The 22,043-nt window shown below is 38.5% G+C and overlaps 1 protein-coding gene across 1 annotated transcript; it reads left to right on the top strand.

Moving 5' to 3' along the window:
• The first annotated feature begins 274 nt into the window (after positions 1-274).
• Positions 275-21,915, top strand: prkacab (protein kinase, cAMP-dependent, catalytic, alpha, genome duplicate b). Its single transcript, XM_003449976.5, has 11 exons — positions 275-1,075; positions 2,506-2,567; positions 4,221-4,349; positions 8,995-9,093; positions 11,308-11,390; positions 11,889-12,015; positions 12,578-12,673; positions 15,077-15,199; positions 18,091-18,150; positions 18,244-18,348; positions 18,437-21,915. Exons 1-11 carry the CDS (start codon positions 1,030-1,032, stop codon positions 18,560-18,562), a joined length of 1,056 nt encoding a protein of 351 aa, XP_003450024.1. The 5' UTR covers positions 275-1,029; the 3' UTR covers positions 18,563-21,915.
• The last annotated feature ends 128 nt before the right edge of the window (positions 21,916-22,043 follow it).

The following is a 22,043-nucleotide window of genomic DNA, read 5'->3' as shown; positions in this document are numbered from 1 at the left end:
CGCGCCGCGCGTGCGTTAAATTCTGACCAACATTTCTAAAAATAGCTCGCGGTTGACGTCACTTGGCCAAACGTGTATCAGTCGCTTGGCGGCGGTGGGAGTGGGGGGCTGAAGAGGGGTTTTTTTTCTACCTGCCAATCGTTACTCACAGCCAATAGACAACTTCACATTCGCCGAGATTCCCACGGTTCGCCTGCATCGAGCCAATGGAGGACGGAAACCAGGAAAAGTGGGCGGGTATGTCGTCGGGAGGAAAATAATCGGTGACGTTCCTCTCACTCGCTTTGTGTAGGGCGGTAGGATGGTGCCGCTCTTGATGGATTGCGAAGAGCCAATCAGTGCCTTCCGTGGGATACCGGCATACATAGGTTGCCAATCCGCGGGTTGGTTGCAGCTGTCAATCAAAACCCGGTTCTGGCTAGTGGGCGGGACGTTCAGTCGACTGTAGTTCCGTCATCTCGCTCGTCTCCGAGGCTACGGGGGGCCAATGTTGATTTGGGTGAATTCCCGTCGTCGTCGGACCCCGCCGAGGTTTAATTTTTAAAAGCTGGGTTTAGTAACGAAAAGTGGCGGCTCTTGGGCTGAGAATATCGCGTCCCCGCCTCTGGTGTCGTTTTTCTTTAGGCTGGGGAGAGGTGGGGAGCCGGGGGGGCTCGTTCGGCGGGGGCTGCAAGGAGGGACAGGCGAAGACTGGATCCTCCGTGTTCAGGCCATCTGCGCCGAGCTCGGCCTTACGGTCCAGTGAAGCCCCAACGACCGAGATACCTCAAAGGTATCCTCCCCGTGGATTTGAGCTATATATCGGTCGCCCGTTGCTGATGACTGAGTGAGTGAGCCCGCTTTACCATCTCGTCTCGCCCTGGCACCGCATCAGCATCTGCCAGGCTATTAAAGACCAAGACCTCGGAGTTAACGCTTGGTGCTTTTGGATTTAGAAAATACCGATCAGACCTAATCGAGATTAGACCGGCTTGAGAAGGCTGCAGGGCGGCCAAAAAGCCACGGATCTCCCGTTGACAGGTTGTCATCATGGGCAACGCGCCCACGGCCAGGAAGGGCAGCGAGATGGAAAGCGGTGGGTACCATCGCCTGTACGCTACACATAACACATTGCTCTGTTCCAGCCTCACGAAATCACCAGAGACGGTGTGACACAGCGGCTATGTTAGCTTCAGTTAACATTCCATGCAGCGGCCTATTTCTGCTGTCTGATTTAAAAAGATCCACTCATACTGCTCAGTCCTTAAATAAGCCTCTGCCAGGATAGCTTTCAAGAGCCCAAATTACGCAGCTACATTTCAACTAACTAACCTCATAATATAGAGATAGATGAATAGGTGCTCAGTAGTAGTGGTCCGTTTTGAACAGAGCTTTTTCTGTGGATTCAGTTGATGCTGCTGTATGATAAAGCAGGTGGTAGTACAGTTTCCATAGCCAAATCACTTCACGAGGTGCAAAACAACCAACAGCTATTGTAAGCTGCAAGAATCTTGGCAACTTCACATCCTCTTGTACTCAAATCTTGGCGAGATCACAACAAGCTATGTGTCAGATATTTCCCAAACACACAGTGCCTGTTGCTCTCTGGAAAGAGATGCTGCTGAAAGTGTGGGGGCTATTTTGTTTGGTGGACCCCCTTAAGATTTGCAGATTGACACTGAGCTAGTCTGATTGTCTGCTGTACTGTAAGTCCAAATACAGAAGGATGAATGTGCTCATGTCTGAGGTTATTCTGTTGTGTGTGGGTTTTTTTTAAACTTATCATTTTTGGAATAGCAATTTATTAGAAATGATGTGTAAAGGTTTATTTAGTTATGTATGTGTCACAAACTGAAGTAAATCTGAATACTGTGATGGATCTTTTTTTAAGAAAATCAAAGAAACCGGTATGCCAAAAGGACTGCTTGACATTTAAATCAAAACATCTAAGTATATGGCATAGCTACTTGGTATAGATGCATCCTGGTCACTGAGCAGCTGAGTTGTTTAGTTAAGGTGAGAATGGAAAGTGTTGATATTTAATAGGTGAACAAGTGTTTTGAAATGTGTCCTGGAATTTGAGCTTTTAAATGAGTATACTTGTTGATGAGATTTCAAGTTCAGGTATTTTTTTCTGCACTTGAGAATATTCTGCATGTAGTTTTCAGACTATCAGTCATATCTGGACTAATTGCTGTACATTTAGAAAAATCCCAACACAGCCTGAATTACCTTACAAACAGATAAGATGATCAGTGTGCGTCTCAAAACTTTCGACACATTGGCTAATCATCCATGTAGCCTCTGGGTCTTTGTGAGTAATAGTTATGAGCAGGTGGTTTTACGATGGATATGAATAAAATTTGATTTAATTAACAATTTTTAGTCAGACTCTGTGCTGTTGACTTCAGACAATAAAGTATGTGTTCTATTTCTTTAGTTTGCTGTTTTTTCACCTTCTGTATACACACCGATGCCCCACTAAAGCCTTTCTTATGTAAACACTGGTGTGTGTTTTTTCCACAGTCAAGGAATTCCTTGCTAAAGCCAAAGAGGACTTCCTCAAAAAGTGGGAGAATCCTGCACAGGTTAGTGTGTGCATGCACTTCTGCCCACTAAGCTTCAGAAATATGATACACAGGATATATTGTTTGTAATTTAATCCTAACTTTGTTTGCATGTTAGAAAAACAGAATTTTCAATCTAATTCTTTATGGCCAAAGAAATATATACATTATTTCTGTGTGTGTTGCTGCTTTTGAAAATGCCAATCATAGCTACTGAAATTTCACTTGTTTCATGTCTTTATTGTTGATTTGTTCAGTATTACCAGCTATCACTTTATGCAAATGACAGCCAATTCTTTTGAAAATTTTGATATATTCAGATGGCGGTATAAATAAATTGGTTTGTAAATAGCATCAGTTTTATTGTTTATTGGCTATTGGTTAGTGATGATGCTACTGTCTGACTGTTTTTAAAATGCAAGTTACTGTTTCAAGTAAACTGTGACATAAAACAACTTCATATGTTTTGTCATATTTAATGCTGCAAATTAAAATTCAATATACATTTTTCATATTGTATGCAGTATGAGTAAGAAAGTTAGAAAATAACCCGTAGGGCAATGTCAACTGTATCAACCCTAAAGCTATAAAAAAAATGTTGTTTTAGATCACCTAATATTCTTCGTAGACATTAATTAAACCATTAAATCTGTAAATCTGTATCAACATTGTTTGATTTATACTGTATATAATTTTCTCCATATGTTTTGGGACACTGGCTTATTTTTTATCCTTTATTAAGCTTATTGAAGTTAAATGATGAATGTGGGGTTAAAAAATATACAGAATTTTTATTCAGTTTTATTTATTATTTTCAGATTGTCAAATGGACAAATTAACACAATGATAAAAATGGCCCATTGCAATACTGTAATACTGAGCAAAGCTCACCAGTACTGCATTTTTTGAAATGGATCTCAAGGATAGCTTGTTTCACTTGAAATGAGAGCTCTTTCAAACACATGTTGTGGCTTCATAGCTCCCAAATGCATGTGCCACACTTCAAATCATCTCCAAAACTTTTTTAAAAAAATCTACTTAGGAAGAAGTAATGAAGAAACAACCTACAGCTGTCAGTGAAACAGGTTATGTAGCAATGATCCAGTTTCATTTGAGCTGCGCAAACTATGGCACTGGGTATAAAAATTGCAGTGAAGGCAATATTTTTGTTTTGACTTTTGAGATAAAACTGAATATCTAAACCTAAACCCATATTTATCATATATGTATGCAATGAAAGTCTATGTCATTATCTAAAAATATATAAGTGTTAAGCACGATTTGATTCTATGTAGAAAAACATCAATTATTTATGATAAATAAGTTTCTAGGACCATCTCAGCATCCTGAGAAACAGTTCAGGTACCACAAACATGAGTTATAGTTTTTTCTTTATTGTTCTTTAAATTTACACTGTATCATGTATGCACATGTGTATTACTTTCTATTAAGAAATTATAAACCATACATACCAAATATGTTAATTTATACATATATTATCTATTGCATATTTGTTTATAACATTTGCGAAGAATATAGACAATAAAAATACAAGAATTAGTGGTAAATGTGAGCACACGAGTAGCTGAAAATAAAAACTCGCTACCAGCAACATGACCCTAAATATCCCATTTTCACAAAAATCAGCTAACCGTTTTTGTTTTGTCTGTTCAGAACACTGCTTGCCTGGAGCAGTTTGAGAGGTTGAAAACCCTGGGCACGGGCTCATTTGGTCGTGTTATGCTGGTGAAGCACAGAGAAACGGGACAACATTATGCGATGAAGATCCTCAACAAGCAGAAGGTCAGTCTGGGTCAGGGGTCACCAGAATCACAGAGGGATTGGGGTGTTTAAATGCGCTCCCGTCCAATTTTTAGTTAGTCTTCCCACAGGATTGTCATAGAAAACAGAAATCTAATTGATGTGAATACTGCACTCGGAAGATTTTATTCTTTTATGGATTTTGTTAAAGGCCCTTCAAATACAGGTGAAATTGTTATCTGAACCCACTTGTGCTGAAAGCAGGGATTAGTTGTAGTGACAGAGCGGAGGTTGTCTTTACGTGGATAACACCAGAGTAATTTTAAGATTCAGTTAAAATAAATCTTTGACTTAATCTGTGAGTAAGATGATAATTAATCCACAATATAATTATATTATGGCTTAATTATCATCTTATTGATAAAACACTTAGATTGGGATTTTAGCAAAATCAAAATCAGAATGAATATCTATATCTATATATCTATCATGCTGTACTAAAGTACTGGCAAATTAATTTTTGCATCAGTAGGGACATGAAGGTAATCCATCAATTTACAGTCTTCTGCGAGTACTACTGACAGAACACATGCCTGAGAGAGAGAGTGAATATACATGAACACGATGGTGTTGTTTTGCTATGGCTCTTTTCACAAAAAAGTCTATGTTGCTCTTGTTTCAGGGAGGTGGGCATCGTAGTTTTATTTATTTATTTATTTAGTTAGTTAGTTATTTTTTTTCCTCTGCATACATAGCACCATACTGCTGTACTGAAAATTAACTTTAGTAAACAATTTAGATGGAGTTTTTGGTCCACAGGGTGTTCTCCCAGGGTAAACCCAATACTTTAACAGAAGCTAAACTACCATCACATCTGTCTAAGACAGACCAAATCACTTCAAGGACATGGGGTCCCCAAACCCTTTTAAAAATAGCCTCTGGCCCCACACAAGCCATTTTTGCACATGCAAATAGGGCAATGCGATGAAATAACTCCCTCAGTTTTCAGAGAACTGGGGTTACCCTGGCAAACAAACATTGCCTTTCAAGCTTTACTTGGTATCGCACTATTGGAAATATAGCTCACTCCCAAATTGCATGCTCTCCTGCCAATAGCACCTCGAAGGTCGAAACCTCGCACCCACCCCAATGTTCAGCTAACAGGCCTCATTAAGGCCTGAGCATGCAAGTGAGGACGCAATCACATCAGAACAGTACAAATTTAAAAATGTGTGTGACGCCCAACTAGCAATCACAAAGATGTAATCCAAAGAAACACCCTTAACAAGGCAGCACAAAGAAGCCATTTCTCTGGTAGAATGTGGATGCTGGTGAATGCTGGTTGCACTGGTACTCATGCCATCACTGTAGCCTCCACCATCTAGTGTCACAGCCGCTAATGAAAAGCTAAGCTACGGTAGATTCCCTAAACTGTGGCACAAAGGCAAGGGAAGGGACTACAAACAGGAACTGTGGCAAGATACCAAAAATTCCCTGAAGGCCTAAACTTGCCTTTGTGCCTCAGTTTAGGGTAATTGCCATCAGCTCTTGCTAATTTATATGTGCATGTCAGAGTCTGGGGCCAGGTACCACTGACAGCCCTCCCCTCAAAAACAGCCTTCTAACCTTTCAATCAAGCATCTGTTTCCTCATAACCACCACTGGTTATGAACAATTTTGGGTCACTCCAGTGAGACATAGCAACCAGATATTTAGAGAAATTGTGACTGGGACTCAGATGACATCTCATATCCATCTGCAGAGAGGACACCTCCTGGGACAATGGCTATTACATGCTTGCATATCATATATATAAGCTTGACCTCATGGGGAGATGGAAAATGGCCGCAATGCCTGGATAGGAGGGAAAATGACATCCTCCTCATTGTCATCATTATCACTATCATCAGGAGATACTTTTTAACTCATCCTCATCTTCCTCGTCCTTGGAGTTGAGGAGCTGATTGGGCACTTGCAAATGCCACTCCAGGATTCTGACTGCCCATGTGACGCCTTTGCATGTTTGACACCCATATAAGTGATTCAGAGGGGTTGGGGGGGTTTTCCCTGAGATATTCAACCAACAAACGCAACATCCCTAACCTTGCTACCACTAGCATTTCCCTGAGAGAATGCAGTGGCACCCACAGGCACCAATTTTCAGCTTTGACAGCTACCAAATAGCTATACAAGCACAAGCTTACTTGATGCGCTGGCTTGATAAGGCGTAGAATTGCAACAACACGACGACTGCTTACTAGAAAAATATATTGTCGTAATTAAAATATAATTAGATAAAATATTTATGTTAGTAATCCTGAAACCAGAAGCGTTCAGGGAATACCTTTCACGATTGGATCTGTAAACTGTTAAGTGGATAACCTTGGTCCAGGATCACTGGTTAAGCTCTAATGATCTTCACAGGGAAGAAAGCGAGAATGCCTGGTGTGGGGCCAGTGCCTGTTATAAAGGGGGTCGACCCTGTGTCCTTGAAGTGATTGGTCTGTTGGTCTGTTGATGGACGTGGTGGAAGTGGAGCATCTGTGATTGGTCTCGCCAGAGAGGCCCATAGTGGCATACCAAGTATGGTTTAAAAGAGAATCCTATTTTAACCAGGTGCTGTCACCTTTCCGATGCAGCCTTGTTGTAACTGGTGATGTACAATATGTTCATGAGTCTTCCCAGCCAAAACTTAGCCACAAACTGTTGTTTCCTGTTAAATTTTGCACTATCCTCCTTGCAGCCTCCATTCATCTAAACAGAGATGGGCAGTAACGCGTTACTTGTAACGCGTTACTGTAATCTGATTACTTTTTTCAAGTAACGAGTAATGTAAGGGATAACTATTGCAAAAACGGTAATTAGATTACCGTTACTTTCACGTAGGAACGCTGCGTTACTGCGTTACTAAAACCGTGATTTTTTGCGAGAATGTCTCATGACAGTGACGTAAGCGAGTGCGACATTCGTGACAACAGCTGTCTGCAGATCAACTACGGATAATATATCGAGTGCGGGACAGAGTATGAGCGTGCAGCGTTTAAAGCGTGGAAGTACTGACCTTACTTTGAGTTTGATTCCATAAAAAGTGACAAAAACATTAGCGTCCACTGTTCACTGCGTGGGAAGAAAACTTCTTTTTAAACCCCTAAACTTCCAAGCAAGCACCGAGTGCGCTACGACGTAATGTGAAATTACGTCAGTGGAAAAATCCACGATTTTTCCACTGACCGCTGCGGCACACCTGCACCAGGGTAAACCTCCGCCTACCCCAGTCCTGCTTTACAGGTGAAAATAGAGCAACAGGACCGCTAGTCTTTGATTTTATTTATTTTCTGCTGTGTTTTACTTGCATCTATTTGAAAGAGTGAGTGTAAACACAAGAACATATTTTATTTTATGTGCTGGAATGTGCGGAAAATAGGTTTAAATGTTAAACAAATTTCTTCCAGTCAGAGAATGTTGCATATAATTTAATTTTTGCTTGATGCATAAATTTAAAAGATTAAAACTAATAAAACAAGTTTTAAAAAGAGACTTTTCCATTTGATTACATTTTGTATGATGAATTATGCAGAAAAAGTAGAATTGGGCTGAAAGATCTATCGCTTTATCACCTATTCAGGTTGTAAATCGTGTTTTTAAAAAGTAACTAACTAAGTAATTAATTACTTTTGAAAATAAGTAATCAGTAAAGTAACGGGATTACTTTTTGGGGGAAGTAATCAGTAATTAGTAACTGATTACTTTTTTCAAGTAACTTGACCAACACTGCATCTAAACTACTTCTAACTCTAAGCTGATTTCCCTTGAAACCCCAACACGTTTCATAGTTATTTAAAAGTTCAAAGACATGGCACAATAGCACACTGGCCTATAGTCTTAATTATGGGGGGAAATCTTGAGAATACGGACTTCAGGTTGTTTTCGTAAATGCCACAGATGTCTAAGATTTTCTTGCTGTACCTGGGGTTTCTGTTTGTTAAAGTTACACAATTTTGGAGACAGTAATACTACTGTCTTTTCATAAAGAAGTAATGTAATAAGTAAGGCTCTTTTATCATTCGGTGAGCAGCTGAGATCTGATTTTGAATGTCAGCAGAAGGGTACAGTGGAAGAAGTTTGTTGGAGGTGTGCAGTCTTTTGCCTGCAGCGCTTCATCTGACAGCTCACTCTGGCTGTTGCTTCTTGTTCCATTACTTTCTGCAGTATTTCAAGCTGATCTGCTGTCAAAAAATATGTCAGTTATATTGTTTTGTTGATGCATTTTTAATGAATGATAGCAATAACAAACACAATGCATTTCCAGTTAATACTTCATAATAAAAGCAAACTCATTTTTCAAAAGTTAAATGGTTTTAATGGGAAGATGCAGCAGTAGGAAATGTTCGGTTTGCATTAGCAGTAACTTAATACAACATTTTTTCCAGTAATGGTGCCACAGACACCCATTTTATAATCCTCCAATTACGAAAACGCTCCAATATTGTGATGATTGGGCCATAGGCAGCATTATATTACTTCAACCTGTGAGAGATGTCTTAACAGATATGTATTTAAATGAAAATTGCTGGTTTCATACTTGCCTTAAATTTCAGTCTTGCCTTAATGGGTAAAATCTCTCTCTCTCTCTCTCTCTCTCTCTCCTCATCTCTCCTTCTTCTTTCTGTCTCTCTCTACCTTTCAGGTGGTCAAGCTCAAGCAGATAGAGCACACTCTAAATGAGAAGAGGATTCTTCAGGCTGTCAGCTTCCCTTTTCTGGTGCGGTTAGAGTACTCATTCAAGGTACGGACTATTTTAGAAGGTGTGTGAAAGCACACCTGTCTGTGGTTGTTTGATGACAGTGCGTGACTGCTTAATTTCTCATGTCCACACAAACTTTTATTCACTTTGCTAACTTGTGTTTCTGTTATGTTTATTAATTTGGTCCACTGTCAAATCATTTCAATTATGTTTTTTAGCACACGTACCCAGTTGTCTAACTCTGCCTATCACAAGTGTGCAGAAATGCTTACTGCTTGGCTCTTATTCAGCAAAACAAGTGACAGAAAAACTGCTGGCTTGTGTTACTGCTAATCAACTCTCCATTATGATATTTTGCTATATCTCAATCTGTGTCATGTAAGCTGTGAGGATGATAATACATCACTTGATTTTGAAGCTATTAAATATTAAATAGTGATACTGTCGTAATAGACCAGAAAATCGTAATTCTATCGATCTATCGATTTATATATGTATATATATATATATATATATATATATATGTCCAATAAATCCAAGAGACAAATGGCTGAACCTTTGTCTCTTGCATGAACACTGCAGCCAAGCTGATCGCACAAGTGTTCACTGGTGCTGAGGTCAAGGCTGCAGGCCATTTCATTCTCTCCACTGTCAAATTCTGGAGGTAGTCTCTGATAAACCCCACTTTGTGGGAGCGAGCATTGTCATCTTGGAGGATGGAGTTGGGTCTCAGACCAGATTTGGCAATTTTTCGTATACTCAACACACATGCTGTTGTTCAACTCACAAATGCGTTTTCCTCATAAATGTGGCACCATTTAAGAAGAAATAATGAGTCTTTCCAGCTGTATAAGATTTATTCCCATAAAGCTTTGTTACAACAGAGAGATCATTGACCCAACACAAACTTCCCTACTTTTTGAGATAGATGGATAGATGCAAAGCAAAATTCAGCACATAAGCAAAGCAATCAACTAAAAAAAAATAACACATACTAAAAGTTAACAGTAACAGTAGAAAAATAAATATGCCCAGAGACCTGCTATTTGCATAGATCTTTATTATACTTTTACTATGGAAAATGAATATGGCAGAACAATTAACATAACAACACAAGAACTCTTCATTGAAGTGTCGCTTATTAATTCATTGAGTAGCCACAGACAAATGTTATGTCCCATTCAAAGCTGTTTTCTGGCTGCCTGATTAATATATATCCAGCTTTGTGCTGGTCTCAACCAACTCCTGAAGGAACTAACTTGCCACTAAATACTGTTTTCAACTGCTAGTTGTTACTTTGGTCACTGCTGGCAATGGTCACTGCTTTATTTAACATGTGTTATGCATGCCTGTACTTAAAATGATTCTGAAACAATAATAAGCAGAAAACGGCTAAAATTTGTTACAGATCCGACGATGGTTTGGTTACTACGAACGACAACTCATGCACAAATTAGTTAATTCAAAAAATAATTCGCTTTATTTATTCAAACTATGAACTAAGTGGTCACATTAAGTCTGCATGTCTTTAAAGACCTCTTGTAAGTGTTTACAAGTATCTTTGGCCAACAGATGAGAAGCCTATTTTTAATATTTTTGAAAATTGAGCACCAACTGTGATTGTTTTAATGATTAAAATTAAATAATTTATAGTGCATTAATCTTTCAGTCTACTACCTCTTCCATCATCACTGTCAGTCCTGTTGAGTTGCATGTAAGTACATGGTGAAGTTGGCTTTAGATGTCACATGAGCGTGTGACATGGACGTGCACAGACTAATCCTGCTGATGGCTATACTCCAATTAAGGCCTTATTCAGGTTAAGCTGTTTAGATGCACCTGGAAAGCCAGGGATTGACTCTCCTAGACACCTTAAATAAACCTATTAACAGAATATTCCAGTCCACGTGTGTTCTCCTACACACAGGAGGAAGAGTCAACAAGAACAAAACATACGCAGTGTGATTTGTGTTAGTCAGTTACACTACTTATATCTTGCAAAACTGATATGAACAACACACAATATACAAAACAGGCCTTGAGTAACATTCCTGGGTCAAAGTACTTTATTATTTATATGCCAATACTATAAATAATAGCAATTAATGCTAATTAGCAAAATACCAGCTAGATTAAACAATTTGGTAACTGGTGAAATTGCCCTTCTATTTTTTAGCTCATGTAATTGAGTACATACATGGGCATGCATTTGTGTGTTTGTGTGAGTGCCACTAACCTTCGTTCTCCTTTCCGCAGGACAACACTAACCTCTACATGGTGATGGAGTATGTGCCAGGTGGCGAGATGTTTTCCCATCTACGGAGAATTGGCAGATTTAGGTCAGTGTTTGAATGAAGTTTATATCCAGAAGCATTTTGTGGATTGCTTCAAGAGTAAACAGTGGACTTTGAAAGCATTTCTGTTATCTTGTACTCTACATAGGCACAAAGCACAACAATTCTAGAAAAGTTTGGATACTGTGTCGCAAAATAAGATTTAAAAACATTTTTTCCCCAGAAGAATTATTATACTATCCATGTCTAGAGTTACATGACATTATAACTTAATTAACAGCTTAATCCAAAGTTGCAAGATGATCTGGCTCATCCCAAAGCAGTGAACAAATGTCATGCTATTTCAGATTATAGTATAATGTAGTATTACACTTGCCTACATCTTTTCCATGTATTAATTCCCATTCAGTATTCTTTCTTCTATTATGTCTCCTAACCTACGCCAGTATTTTCAGCTCTTCTCATCTCTATGCTAGTCTCAAGTCATCTCTACTGTTCGATCAGCAAACAGCTCTCTTTTTGTCTCGTTGTGTTTATGTGCAGTGAGCCTCACGCTCGGTTCTACGCTGCTCAAATCGTTCTGACCTTTGAGTATCTCCATGCTTTGGACCTGATCTACAGAGACCTGAAACCTGAAAACCTGCTCATAGACCAACAGGGCTACATACAGGTAACAAACTGACTGTTAGTTATTTATCCTTCACAGACCCTGCTGATGCATTTGTGTTCCATATTTATTATGTCTGCAACTGATACTGAATTTTTTTTTAACACACATCCATCTGTTTTATTCCATTTATCTAACATATTTTTACCTAAATATTTAAAAACTATCATCACAGTAAAAATTTTCTAGAGCTCAAAGTTAGATTATTTTATGCCACGTACAGCTCACCAGATATGAGGACAATTATTTTCAGTGTGAATTTGTTAACCTTACAAAGGTGTTTCTTCACTCTCTAATCGTCTCTGTGTGCTGGTGTACCACCCTCTGGTGGCAAACTGTTGCATAACAGCTGGTGACAAATTCCCTTCATGCGCCCGTTATTTGTTCTTCTCCTGTTTTCAGCGCCTCTCTTTCTTGCTGTCTTTCATGTGGTGTTATTTTGCCTATTTGAATGTTCTTTTTTTTTTTTTTTTTTTTGCTTGTTTGCTTTTTTTTTTAATTCATTAATTAAAAAAAAAAAAATTACTCACTGTCTCGTTGTCACTTTCTCTTTGTCCCCTTTTAGGTTACAGATTTTGGCTTTGCCAAACGTGTGAAGGGCCGGACCTGGACACTGTGTGGCACCCCAGAATATCTGGCTCCAGAGATCATTCTCAGCAAGGTGAGCTTGGCAGCCAGCTGAACTAACTTTAAGCTTGGGATAGAGGCTTCTTGGTTTTCTAAGGCTACGATTATATTCACTTGTGGATAGCTGTAGGTACCTCATAGGAAAGATTGTTTCTATTATACATTTTTCAGGTTTGCTTGGAGTCCAAGCAACTAGCAACTACTCCAACTGTTGGTTTTTCTGTGAGGACAAGTCCTAAAAATCATGTGAAAATATGTGAAGGTCCAGTAGCTTACTTTGCGTACTTGCAAACTATAATACCGACGTTACACCCTTGTGAATTTAAAGCTGATCTCGTGAATAATCTGCAGTAATATACAGTCATATAAATAATCCTAGCAGGACATGTTTTAGCAGTACTTTTGACAAGGAAATTGCAGTTCACTCTACATGTGCATGTATGCTTTAAGATACTGGGAGCATTGTGACACAGAAACATGCCCATCTGTATCAGTCCCACCCCAGATGCTCTATGAATGTGTGTGCACACAGATGAGAAGTTGTGTACTCCTGAGTAGAGAACACACAGTTCTCTTCAGTGTTTGACATATGTTAGCAAAACACTGATGACAAAACTCATTAAGAATATTGTTGTTTGCACAGACTGGCAGCATCCTCATTAGGTGCCAGGCTTTGGGAAGCTTACGTGCCAGCAACTTTATAATTGTGCAATAAGCATTAAAAGAACATTTGAAGTGCTGCAGTTTGCATATAGAGACATTTATGGGCTTTGTAACCCTGGTGGGTTGTGAACTATAGACTCTGAGTGACAAGCAGGTTGAAGTTTCTCTTTCTTAAACACCAAAATGACGGGAGAGTATTTTCACTGTGCTCTCTGTAGCTCATGCCACTGGAGACTGCCACATTCATATTATTCCTCTTTTTTTCCCAACAGTTGAAGGTAGGATCAAAAATTGCTGTCAGACATGGGTGGGTGGAGGTGTTAAATAAGCAACTTTTAAATGTTACACAAATAATTATATAAAGTAGTTCATCCAAATGGTGTTGAATGGTAGTGCCCAATATTATAAACAATACTAAATAATGTGGTTAAACTTTTAATTCCAATAAATTCAAACTGTAATGTAAGTGAGGTTTCTGCTAAATGACTGAACTACTAGATCTTTATAAAATAAGGAACCCAAGTCTCTTCTTACAAATATATGTTTACAATCAGACAGGAAAAGTCATTAAAGCAATTATTAAATCCAGTTTATATAATAAAATGTACCACAAGCCACCAAATTTAGTCTTAACAGACGAGCTTTTTGTCTCAAAGGCACCCCAAGATGTTCCTCACAACAAGAAGTGAACATATCATTATCGAAAACTGACATATCATTATTAAAATGGAGCTATTCTCTTTATTTCATGCTCTGTATTTTAATTTTTTGGATTTTATTAGAATAGTTTTGCATGATTCACAGTTCGAGGTAATCATTTGTCTTATTCTGGGACTTGGTGCAGCCCCTCAGGTCCTCCACTGTGACTGAAACACATTTTCACTCCTCTCCCTTTAAGGCCACTCTCGCTTTAAGTCAACTCACAAATGAAAGATTTGAATAGCAGGTGGGTGGGGCTTATGTGCTCAGGCAAAAGCTGTGTATCTGAGATGACCATATTAACTCCTGGTCTCTTTGTCATCATGCAGATCCACAAGCTTAAACAGAGTGCCAGAAACTGGGTGTTGAAAGCTGTCTGAAGCCTTATTATTTTGAAGTTTGGCTATGCTTAATGTGAGCGTCGAACATTGTAGCAGTACATATCTGCACTTTGCATTAGGAAAACATATTGAGTGTAAGATATCTTTGAAAACTAACATGTAGTTACATTGGAATAAGGATTGAATGAAATTTAAAGCAGTTTTTCGTTGTGTGACTGCAGAGTCTTATTTTGTTTTCTTTGTTCTTTTTTTGAGACCATGTATATAGGAATTTATTTGGGGCCTCGAGTGTAGGTTTGGTCCAAGTAATTCAACCATATGTACTAACTATGATACAGACACGTGTAGACACAAGCTGTCCAGTAGCTGACAGTAACTAAGGCTAACAGGTTGTGAATGCATCCTTACTATGTCCAGCTTTATATATCGCTTTATAATCTGGAGATACTGAGTTAACAGTAAATTATGTGGAATAAAACAAGCCACTTTATTGATTTGTAATTTTACCGTAAATAACAGACTATCAAAATAGTTCATTATTTATTTTCTGTGCTTTTTTTTCCCTGGGGAATTGGTGCATTAGTTGATATTACCCGTGTACACAATTCATTATAGACATATGATGAAATATACATTTACTGCATCATTTTATATTTTATCTTAAATTAACTTAATGTTTTTTCTTTCTTCTTCCATTACTCCATCCTCGTCATGCCCCATGCTACATCCACCAGGGGTATAACAAAGCAGTAGACTGGTGGGCACTGGGTGTACTCGTCTATGAGATGGCAGCAGGGTACCCACCTTTCTTTGCTGATCAGCCCATTCAGATCTATGAAAAGATTGTTTCAGGGAAGGTGAGTTTGACTGTCTGATTAGCATTTTGTGCTAATATTTGATGCTTTACACAAGAGAACATGACTCATGATGTGATATTAGTTTTTTTTTTTTGTTGTAAAAATATATTTTAGTTTACTTTTTATTTACATTTCAGTTTTAGGATAAACCTGAAAGAGTTTTGGGCAATGTTTTTTTTCTTTTTTTTGTGGTGGAGTGGTTATGGTGTAGTTTGAAAAAAATGTGTTTTTACCACAGAAACAGGGACCAAGTAGAAGCATCTGTTTTGATCTGTTCAGCCATGTTTTTCCTTTGTTGGTCTCTGAAAATACTCTGTGGTTTGCATTGTATTTGTTCCACACACATTGTTGTTTCCAGATGTGTAAAAAGCATCAATTTTTTAAGCCATCATATTAGAGAACCAAGCAGTTAGAGCCTTGATCCAGCATGATAAATCTGATCAGGGAGGATGTAAGAGGAGCATATATCCTTTATTTATTTCCTGTATACTTATAAGGGGAGTATTGTGATCATTTCCAGCTCCATAATTTTATATTTGGAATTTAATAGAGTTGTGTTGCATGATTCAGATTCCAAAATAATCCTTACGTATTTTATAACAACCCTTGATACAGCACCTGAGTTCATCCACTGTCTGAACTCAGCTATTTTGGCTCCGCCTCCTTTGAAGCCACCCTCTCTTTAATTCATCTTTCCTCTGATTGGCTGTCCACCTCAAACAAAGAATTTGAATAGCATCCTGTTCAATGTGTACCTGAGGTGACCATACTAAGACTATCTGCTGCTATCTTTTGACATCATGCAGATCCAAAGTTATGTCCACATGTATATGAGTATTTTAGTAAACTTAACTTTCTCTGTGTGGCAGTTTGAATCACTGAAAACAGCTTTTGAAAAATACCTTTGAGGGTGGAAATTTTTGAAATCTATATATCTGCATTTATGTGTAGACAAGGAAAATTTAGGTTTTTCTCTCGCAGCATGAAAACCGTGCACCTTTATCTCTCCCTCTCTTTTTTTATTTCAGACTGTTTGCCATGTTATTGTTTGTGTGCTTTTGATTGGCCAACATTTTGTCATGGTTGGGTTATATCACCATCTGTTGCTTTAGCATGCAATTGACAGTGTCTAAGATTCTTTTTGCATTTAAATGTGGATAGAGATATTTTTGAAAATCAGCTTGGATTAAAAAAAAAGTACCTGTGTATGTGTGGCTGTAGCCCAAAAGTGGAAAAAATGTTGGAAACTGGGTGGTAAGAGCACTCTAAGCCTTCCCAGCAATTTCCCACCAAGGTCAGACCGTCCAATGCTCAGAGAGGTTGCAAAGGACCAACGAGCTACATCCCAGACTCTAAAGGTTTAAGTTAACATCTTAAAAATTCAAATTCATGACATTAAAAACAGAAAAAGACTGAGCAAGTATGACTTTTTTGGAAGAGTTGCCAGAGAAAGCCACTTCTTTCTAAAAAGAACAAAGCAGCACAGCTTAGGTTTGCAAAACTGCATCTGAATAAGACTTCTGGGACCCTCATTTACTGATATGTGCATGGAAACATTCGTTTACTGCACAAAGAATGAGAAAAATCACTGTCAGATTTATGACAGGTGCACACTGACCAATTTTTCTTACCACCATGCACATGTTAATAAATCAGCCTCGTTCTAAATCATCTGCTTCAGGGGGTGAAACATAACTCGGGTGCTGAATATTGTTTAGCCTGAGCTAGTCACTGTGGATCAAAGTTGATATGAAAAAGACAAACTACAGGAAAAAGAAGAAATTAGGTGGAGGACATGGAGCACATGATCTGTCAAACCCAGATAAGAAACGCGCGGCAATAAAAACAAACAAACAAAGCAAAAATACCCCTCAAAATTCTCCATCATCTGTGGTATAGTGTCAGAAAAGAGAATATTAGAAGATAAGTTATGACATCAGACAATGATTGAAGTTATGTTTACATATATTTTATTTTTAGGGTTTTTTTAAAAATTTATTTAATTGTAATTCTGAGTATTTGGGGCCTGACGGTCAACTGTAAATGATGACCAACAGTCAATCTGAAAATTAATAATAATAATATCAAGTTGCAGTGGTGTAGTAGAAGTAGTAGTACTAATTTTAAAGACCTATGTCATGCCCTCATTTGTTCATGCACACAGTCTGAAGGACTTCTAATTTTGTAAAATACAAACCTATGAAAACATTGATAAATCTGTGAAATGTTGTTGTGAGTACAGACTGTTAGACACATGAGAACAAAGTGGACAAGTTTGGCCATAATGCACAGCTCCACGCTTGGAGAAAACCAGACACAGCATATTAGCACATACACCTCAAACCATCAATCAACTCTGTGGAGGGGTGATGTGTTTTGTTTTGTTATTCTGTTATTGTGTGCTTATTCTAGTCTCAAATGTGACACCATTTTTCCGGCAAAGCAAGCTAGGTTGACCGATGAGAAAGTGATCTCATTCACACCAGCAAATCTAAAACAGAAGGTTCAAGGTGTTGCAACGGCCCAGTCAAAGTCCATATTTAAACCAGATTGAATTACTGTAGCTGGAACTCGAGAGCTGTGCACAAATACACGCCAGCAAACCTCAATGAACCGAAGCAACCGTTGTAAAGAAGAGTGGGCTAAAAAATCCTCCACAACAATGTGACAAAGTCTCGGAAGACAATTACTGGAAGTTATTGCTGGAAAAGGTGCTTCTACAAGCTACTGATTCATGGGATGTACTTAGTTTTTCCCAGAACTACATAGAGGCATATCATTGTATTATAAGAATCTACCAGTGCTTCACTACAGAAGATAACGAACCTGAGAGCCTGAATGTCATCACTATATGAAGCTATCACTGGTTCATTCCTCATTTCTTCCCTTAGGTTCGTTTCCCATCTCACTTCAGTTCAGACCTGAAAGACCTCCTAAGGAACCTGTTACAGGTGAGAGCAAATACCGCAGGCATTCAGGCATTTAGGTTACATTTATTTTTCTTTAACGTGACAGTGAGAAAAATATGTTTGTGTTATTTTAAGGTGGATCTCACAAAACGTTATGGAAACCTCAAAAATGGGGTCAATGATATCAAGGGACACAAGTGGTTTGCAACAACTGACTGGATTGCCATTTACCAGAAAAAGGTATGTTTTGGTGAATGTACTGTGTGGCATGTGAGACTTTTTCTTCCCTTTAGTTTGTTTTATAATGGTTTCTTTTATGTGACTTTAGGTGGAAGCTCCCTTCATCCCCAAGTTCAAAGGACCAGGCGACACCAGCAACTTCGATGACTACGAGGAGGAGGAGATTCGCGTCTCCTTCACTGAGAAATGTGCCAAGGAGTTTGCTGAGTTCTAGAGTTAGAGAGCAAGAGAGGAAGAAAGAAGGAAATAGGGAGAGTCAAAGGTAGGCTGGTCAAGTGGGAGACGTAAGGAGAAAGTACTGTCTCCTGTCCAATCACAAGCACCAGCTACAAAGAGGAAAAATCGGATAGAGAAGGGAAAAAGAGCAAGGAGACTGATAACCAGCAGTGTTGCCTTTTCTGTTGTGTTTTTGTTGTGTTTTATTTATTATTCTGTCTTATTTATGGATCCCTTTATAATGAAGGTGTGCTTCATGGGTGTTGAGAATCCAACTAATTTGGAGTTGCCTCTACACATTTTCACCCGAGATCTTCCCTTTTCCTTTTTTTTAATCCATCTTTTAGTCATATTCGCACCGCAGCAAAGAGAAATCAGTCTGTCTGTGCTGATCTAGTCCAGTCTCTTAGTCATTACATGAAGACTAATGAGTTTTGTGCAAGTTTAGGTCTCAGTCTGGACAAAAGTTTCTTAAATTTTAACCAACAACTGGCTAACATGCTCTTTGTTTTTTTTAAGCAGGAAGGGCATGTAAGTAGCAGGTTTAATAAATCTTGCACACATATGTACTTTCACCTCAGATGACTTTACATTTTGCAGTTTTATCTCAATTTTTCCTTCAGAATTTAAACTTTTACCCTTTCATATCATAGACACACGACATAACTTAAGGCTTGATGGGCCAACAAAAAAACAAAAAAATGGATACATTGTGTGTGCAAAATAAATTTCAGCGAGAGACAGATGATGTTTTAAGGGAAAAAAAGTCAGTTACGTTTACTGTGTAACTATCCATCTACCGTTCTTATCATTGTTAGAATTAGTGCATATCTACGGTACTCCATTTTAAATGTTATTAGATACTAGTGGCTCCAATGATATCATGTCACGCTAACAAACAAGGAAATATGAGTAAAGGGATGGAATTAACTCAGTTTTTAAGGGCGTTTTAAAGAAACACCGTAACGTAATGGTATCTCAGGTTTGAACATATCACTTAATAGACATTTTATTAACATACAGCGTTAGGATCGGCAGGTAAATCTGTGATATGGATTTGGGAATTTAAAGTTCTGGTTCAAATTAAAAGTAACAAAAGGGAATATTCAGACTTTTGGTTAGCGTCTTCCACAGTTTGCCCTTCCAGAAGATTTGATTTTACTAACTGACTCAACAACTTTGTTTTCATGAAAGCACTTCCTGTCTCGGCTCAGAGTTTACTTAATGGTCACAGTGATTCTGCTTACTGAATCAAGCCTTTGGCCCTTGATTACTCCAACTGAAAGAGACCGCTTGAGGCAAACTACCTCGAACTGCTTCCGGCTGGTGGCCTTCAGAGCATTTTGACCAGTCACTGATGGCAGTTTGGATAGTGCGCTTTTATGGTCTTCAATGGAAATATGTATTCATGTTCACCTCATCTTATTACCCATCCCTTTCTTCTTATCACTTGTAAAGTAGGACCACACTCCATGTGACAGTCTTATATGTGACAGCAGCTCTGTTACTGTTTATGTGTTTTAAACATGCACAGTTTTTTTGTTTCGTTTTGTTTTTTGTGTGTTGGTGATGATGTAAAGATGACTGGCACTCCATTTAACAAGTTAGTGAAAGCTAGAGCGCCTGGCGGTGAATCGAGCTAATACCGAGAAGAGAGAAAAATAATCATAGCGCACGGTATACAACCTGCTGATTTGAAGAATACAACAAATAGCACTTTTGGTATTCAGTGTCTCCTTGGCTCCTGAGCTATGGTGACAGAATATTTCAACAATGGCCAGAGAGGGTCGTTACTGTAGGATTTGTTCATTCACAATTTATGAGATAAAACAAAGTGACACTGATGTTGGTTTCAGACATCAAAATGCCTTCTTTATTGCTGTAATTTAATGTGCCACAATAATGATGATTTCCTAATTTGATTAATACAGGCGCCTTGGTTTTTCTCCCATCGTTATAAACTGGATAATATAAATTCACATACCTCCCTCGAGTCTGAAACAGTTCAGTTACCAAAAAATATATATATAGCAAGCATTTTCTCCAGGATACACATTTGTTATGTGTAATGGTTTGTGTCTATCATTTGTAATATGGAATAATACTCAAAATAACCCTAGAAATTAAAGGGTTAAAGCCCCCCCCCCCCCCCCCCCCTTTGGCCCCCACGGCTAATTGTCCACTTGCCATATTTACTTATCAACACTCTTTTCCCACTCTGTGCATGACCCCAGGTTTTCAGTGTGGTAATTTGTTTTAAAAAAAAAGATCAATTTGAGAATGTGCATCACAGAAGCACAGCGTCAGCTGAAGGTCTTAAAGGACCACTCCGGTGATTCAGCTTTACTGTTTATTAAACTTGCATCAGAGGCTACGTTATCTTATTAGTGCCTTGCATGGGTCAAGCTCCAAAAAACAAAGTCCTACATCTCCCACATCCTTTGAATTCTGCATAAATGTACAGTTTGTAATGCAGGCTGTTTGTGACTCTGCAAGGCCTGTCAGGAGTACACGGGTGATGTGGTGTATTTAATTTCCTTTTATTAGTTTATTTAACAGAGAGAAAGAGAGATCAACGGAAACAGGAGGCACCATTTCAGAATAAATGGAGTAGGACAATAATGCTGGGTCACTTTTAAGGCTACTGGATATTGTGCTTGTGTGTGGCATAGTCCCAAAAGTAAAGTTAAATGATCCACAAACCAACTGCCACAGTAAGCCTGGGGCTTCACAGAGAAATTAGTCACTTACAAGGCAACTAACATGGATCCGACATGTCTCTCCTGTATTAATGTTTCCCCTTCTTTCTCACTGAGGCAGATTAACCAGCTGAAAAACTCCAGATTTTATCAATGAATCTGACGCCAAAATCATACAGGCAGATAAATGGTGGCAAGAGCTGCAAGCTGTAAGCCTAGTTGTAGTCATCAGCTGGCTTATTGGTTAATTTAAAAACCATTATTATTATTATTAAACTGTTTACATCACTTGTTGAGGTTTCACATTCGCTGTATTTCCTCCATGTCAGGTTTAATGTTGAATATATCATCATGGACAAAATGTTTGAAGTTATAATACAATATTATTATGTGTCTCCTCGATGTTTTTGCAGTGATACAACTTCCTCTCCATGCAGGCACAATGCTGGTACATACTGTCGCACTTTTTAGGGAAATGAGACCCCAATATAAACCATATTAACCCCCGCCACAGACATACTACACACACACACACACATACACACACTGCAAAGGGAAGCGTCTAAAGTCACGGAAACGGTGACATAAAAACACGAAGTGTAATATTTTGCAACATGAGTATCATTCCAATAAAGTTTTACTTGTAAAATTCTCCTGAACTCCCGCGTTCTCATTTGGGTGTGGAGCTATTTGAAAGTTGCACGTTTGCCGAAAAGTGAGCGGATGCTGAGGTATTTAAAGTGTTCTCGGTGGGAGGTTGGCGTAGCCTTGATGTGACAT

Source organism: Oreochromis niloticus, linkage group LG6 (assembly GCF_001858045.2).
Source record: "Oreochromis niloticus isolate F11D_XX linkage group LG6, O_niloticus_UMD_NMBU, whole genome shotgun sequence".
In the NCBI taxonomy this organism is placed as follows: domain Eukaryota; kingdom Metazoa; phylum Chordata; class Actinopteri; order Cichliformes; family Cichlidae; genus Oreochromis; species Oreochromis niloticus.
Note: the sequence above shows the minus strand (reverse complement) of the source record. Positions and strands in the feature narration are given on the sequence as shown.

Coding starts and splice junctions, on each gene's coding strand:
- prkacab (XM_003449976.5), top strand. CDS start 1,030: ATGGGCAACGCGCCCACGGCCAGGAAGGGCAGCGAGATGGAAAGCG. Junction 11,391..11,888: donor CGGAGAATTGGCAGATTTAG/GTCAGTGTTTGA, acceptor GTTTATGTGCAG/TGAGCCTCACGCTCGGTTCT. Junction 18,349..18,436: donor TTGCCATTTACCAGAAAAAG/GTATGTTTTGGT, acceptor ATGTGACTTTAG/GTGGAAGCTCCCTTCATCCC.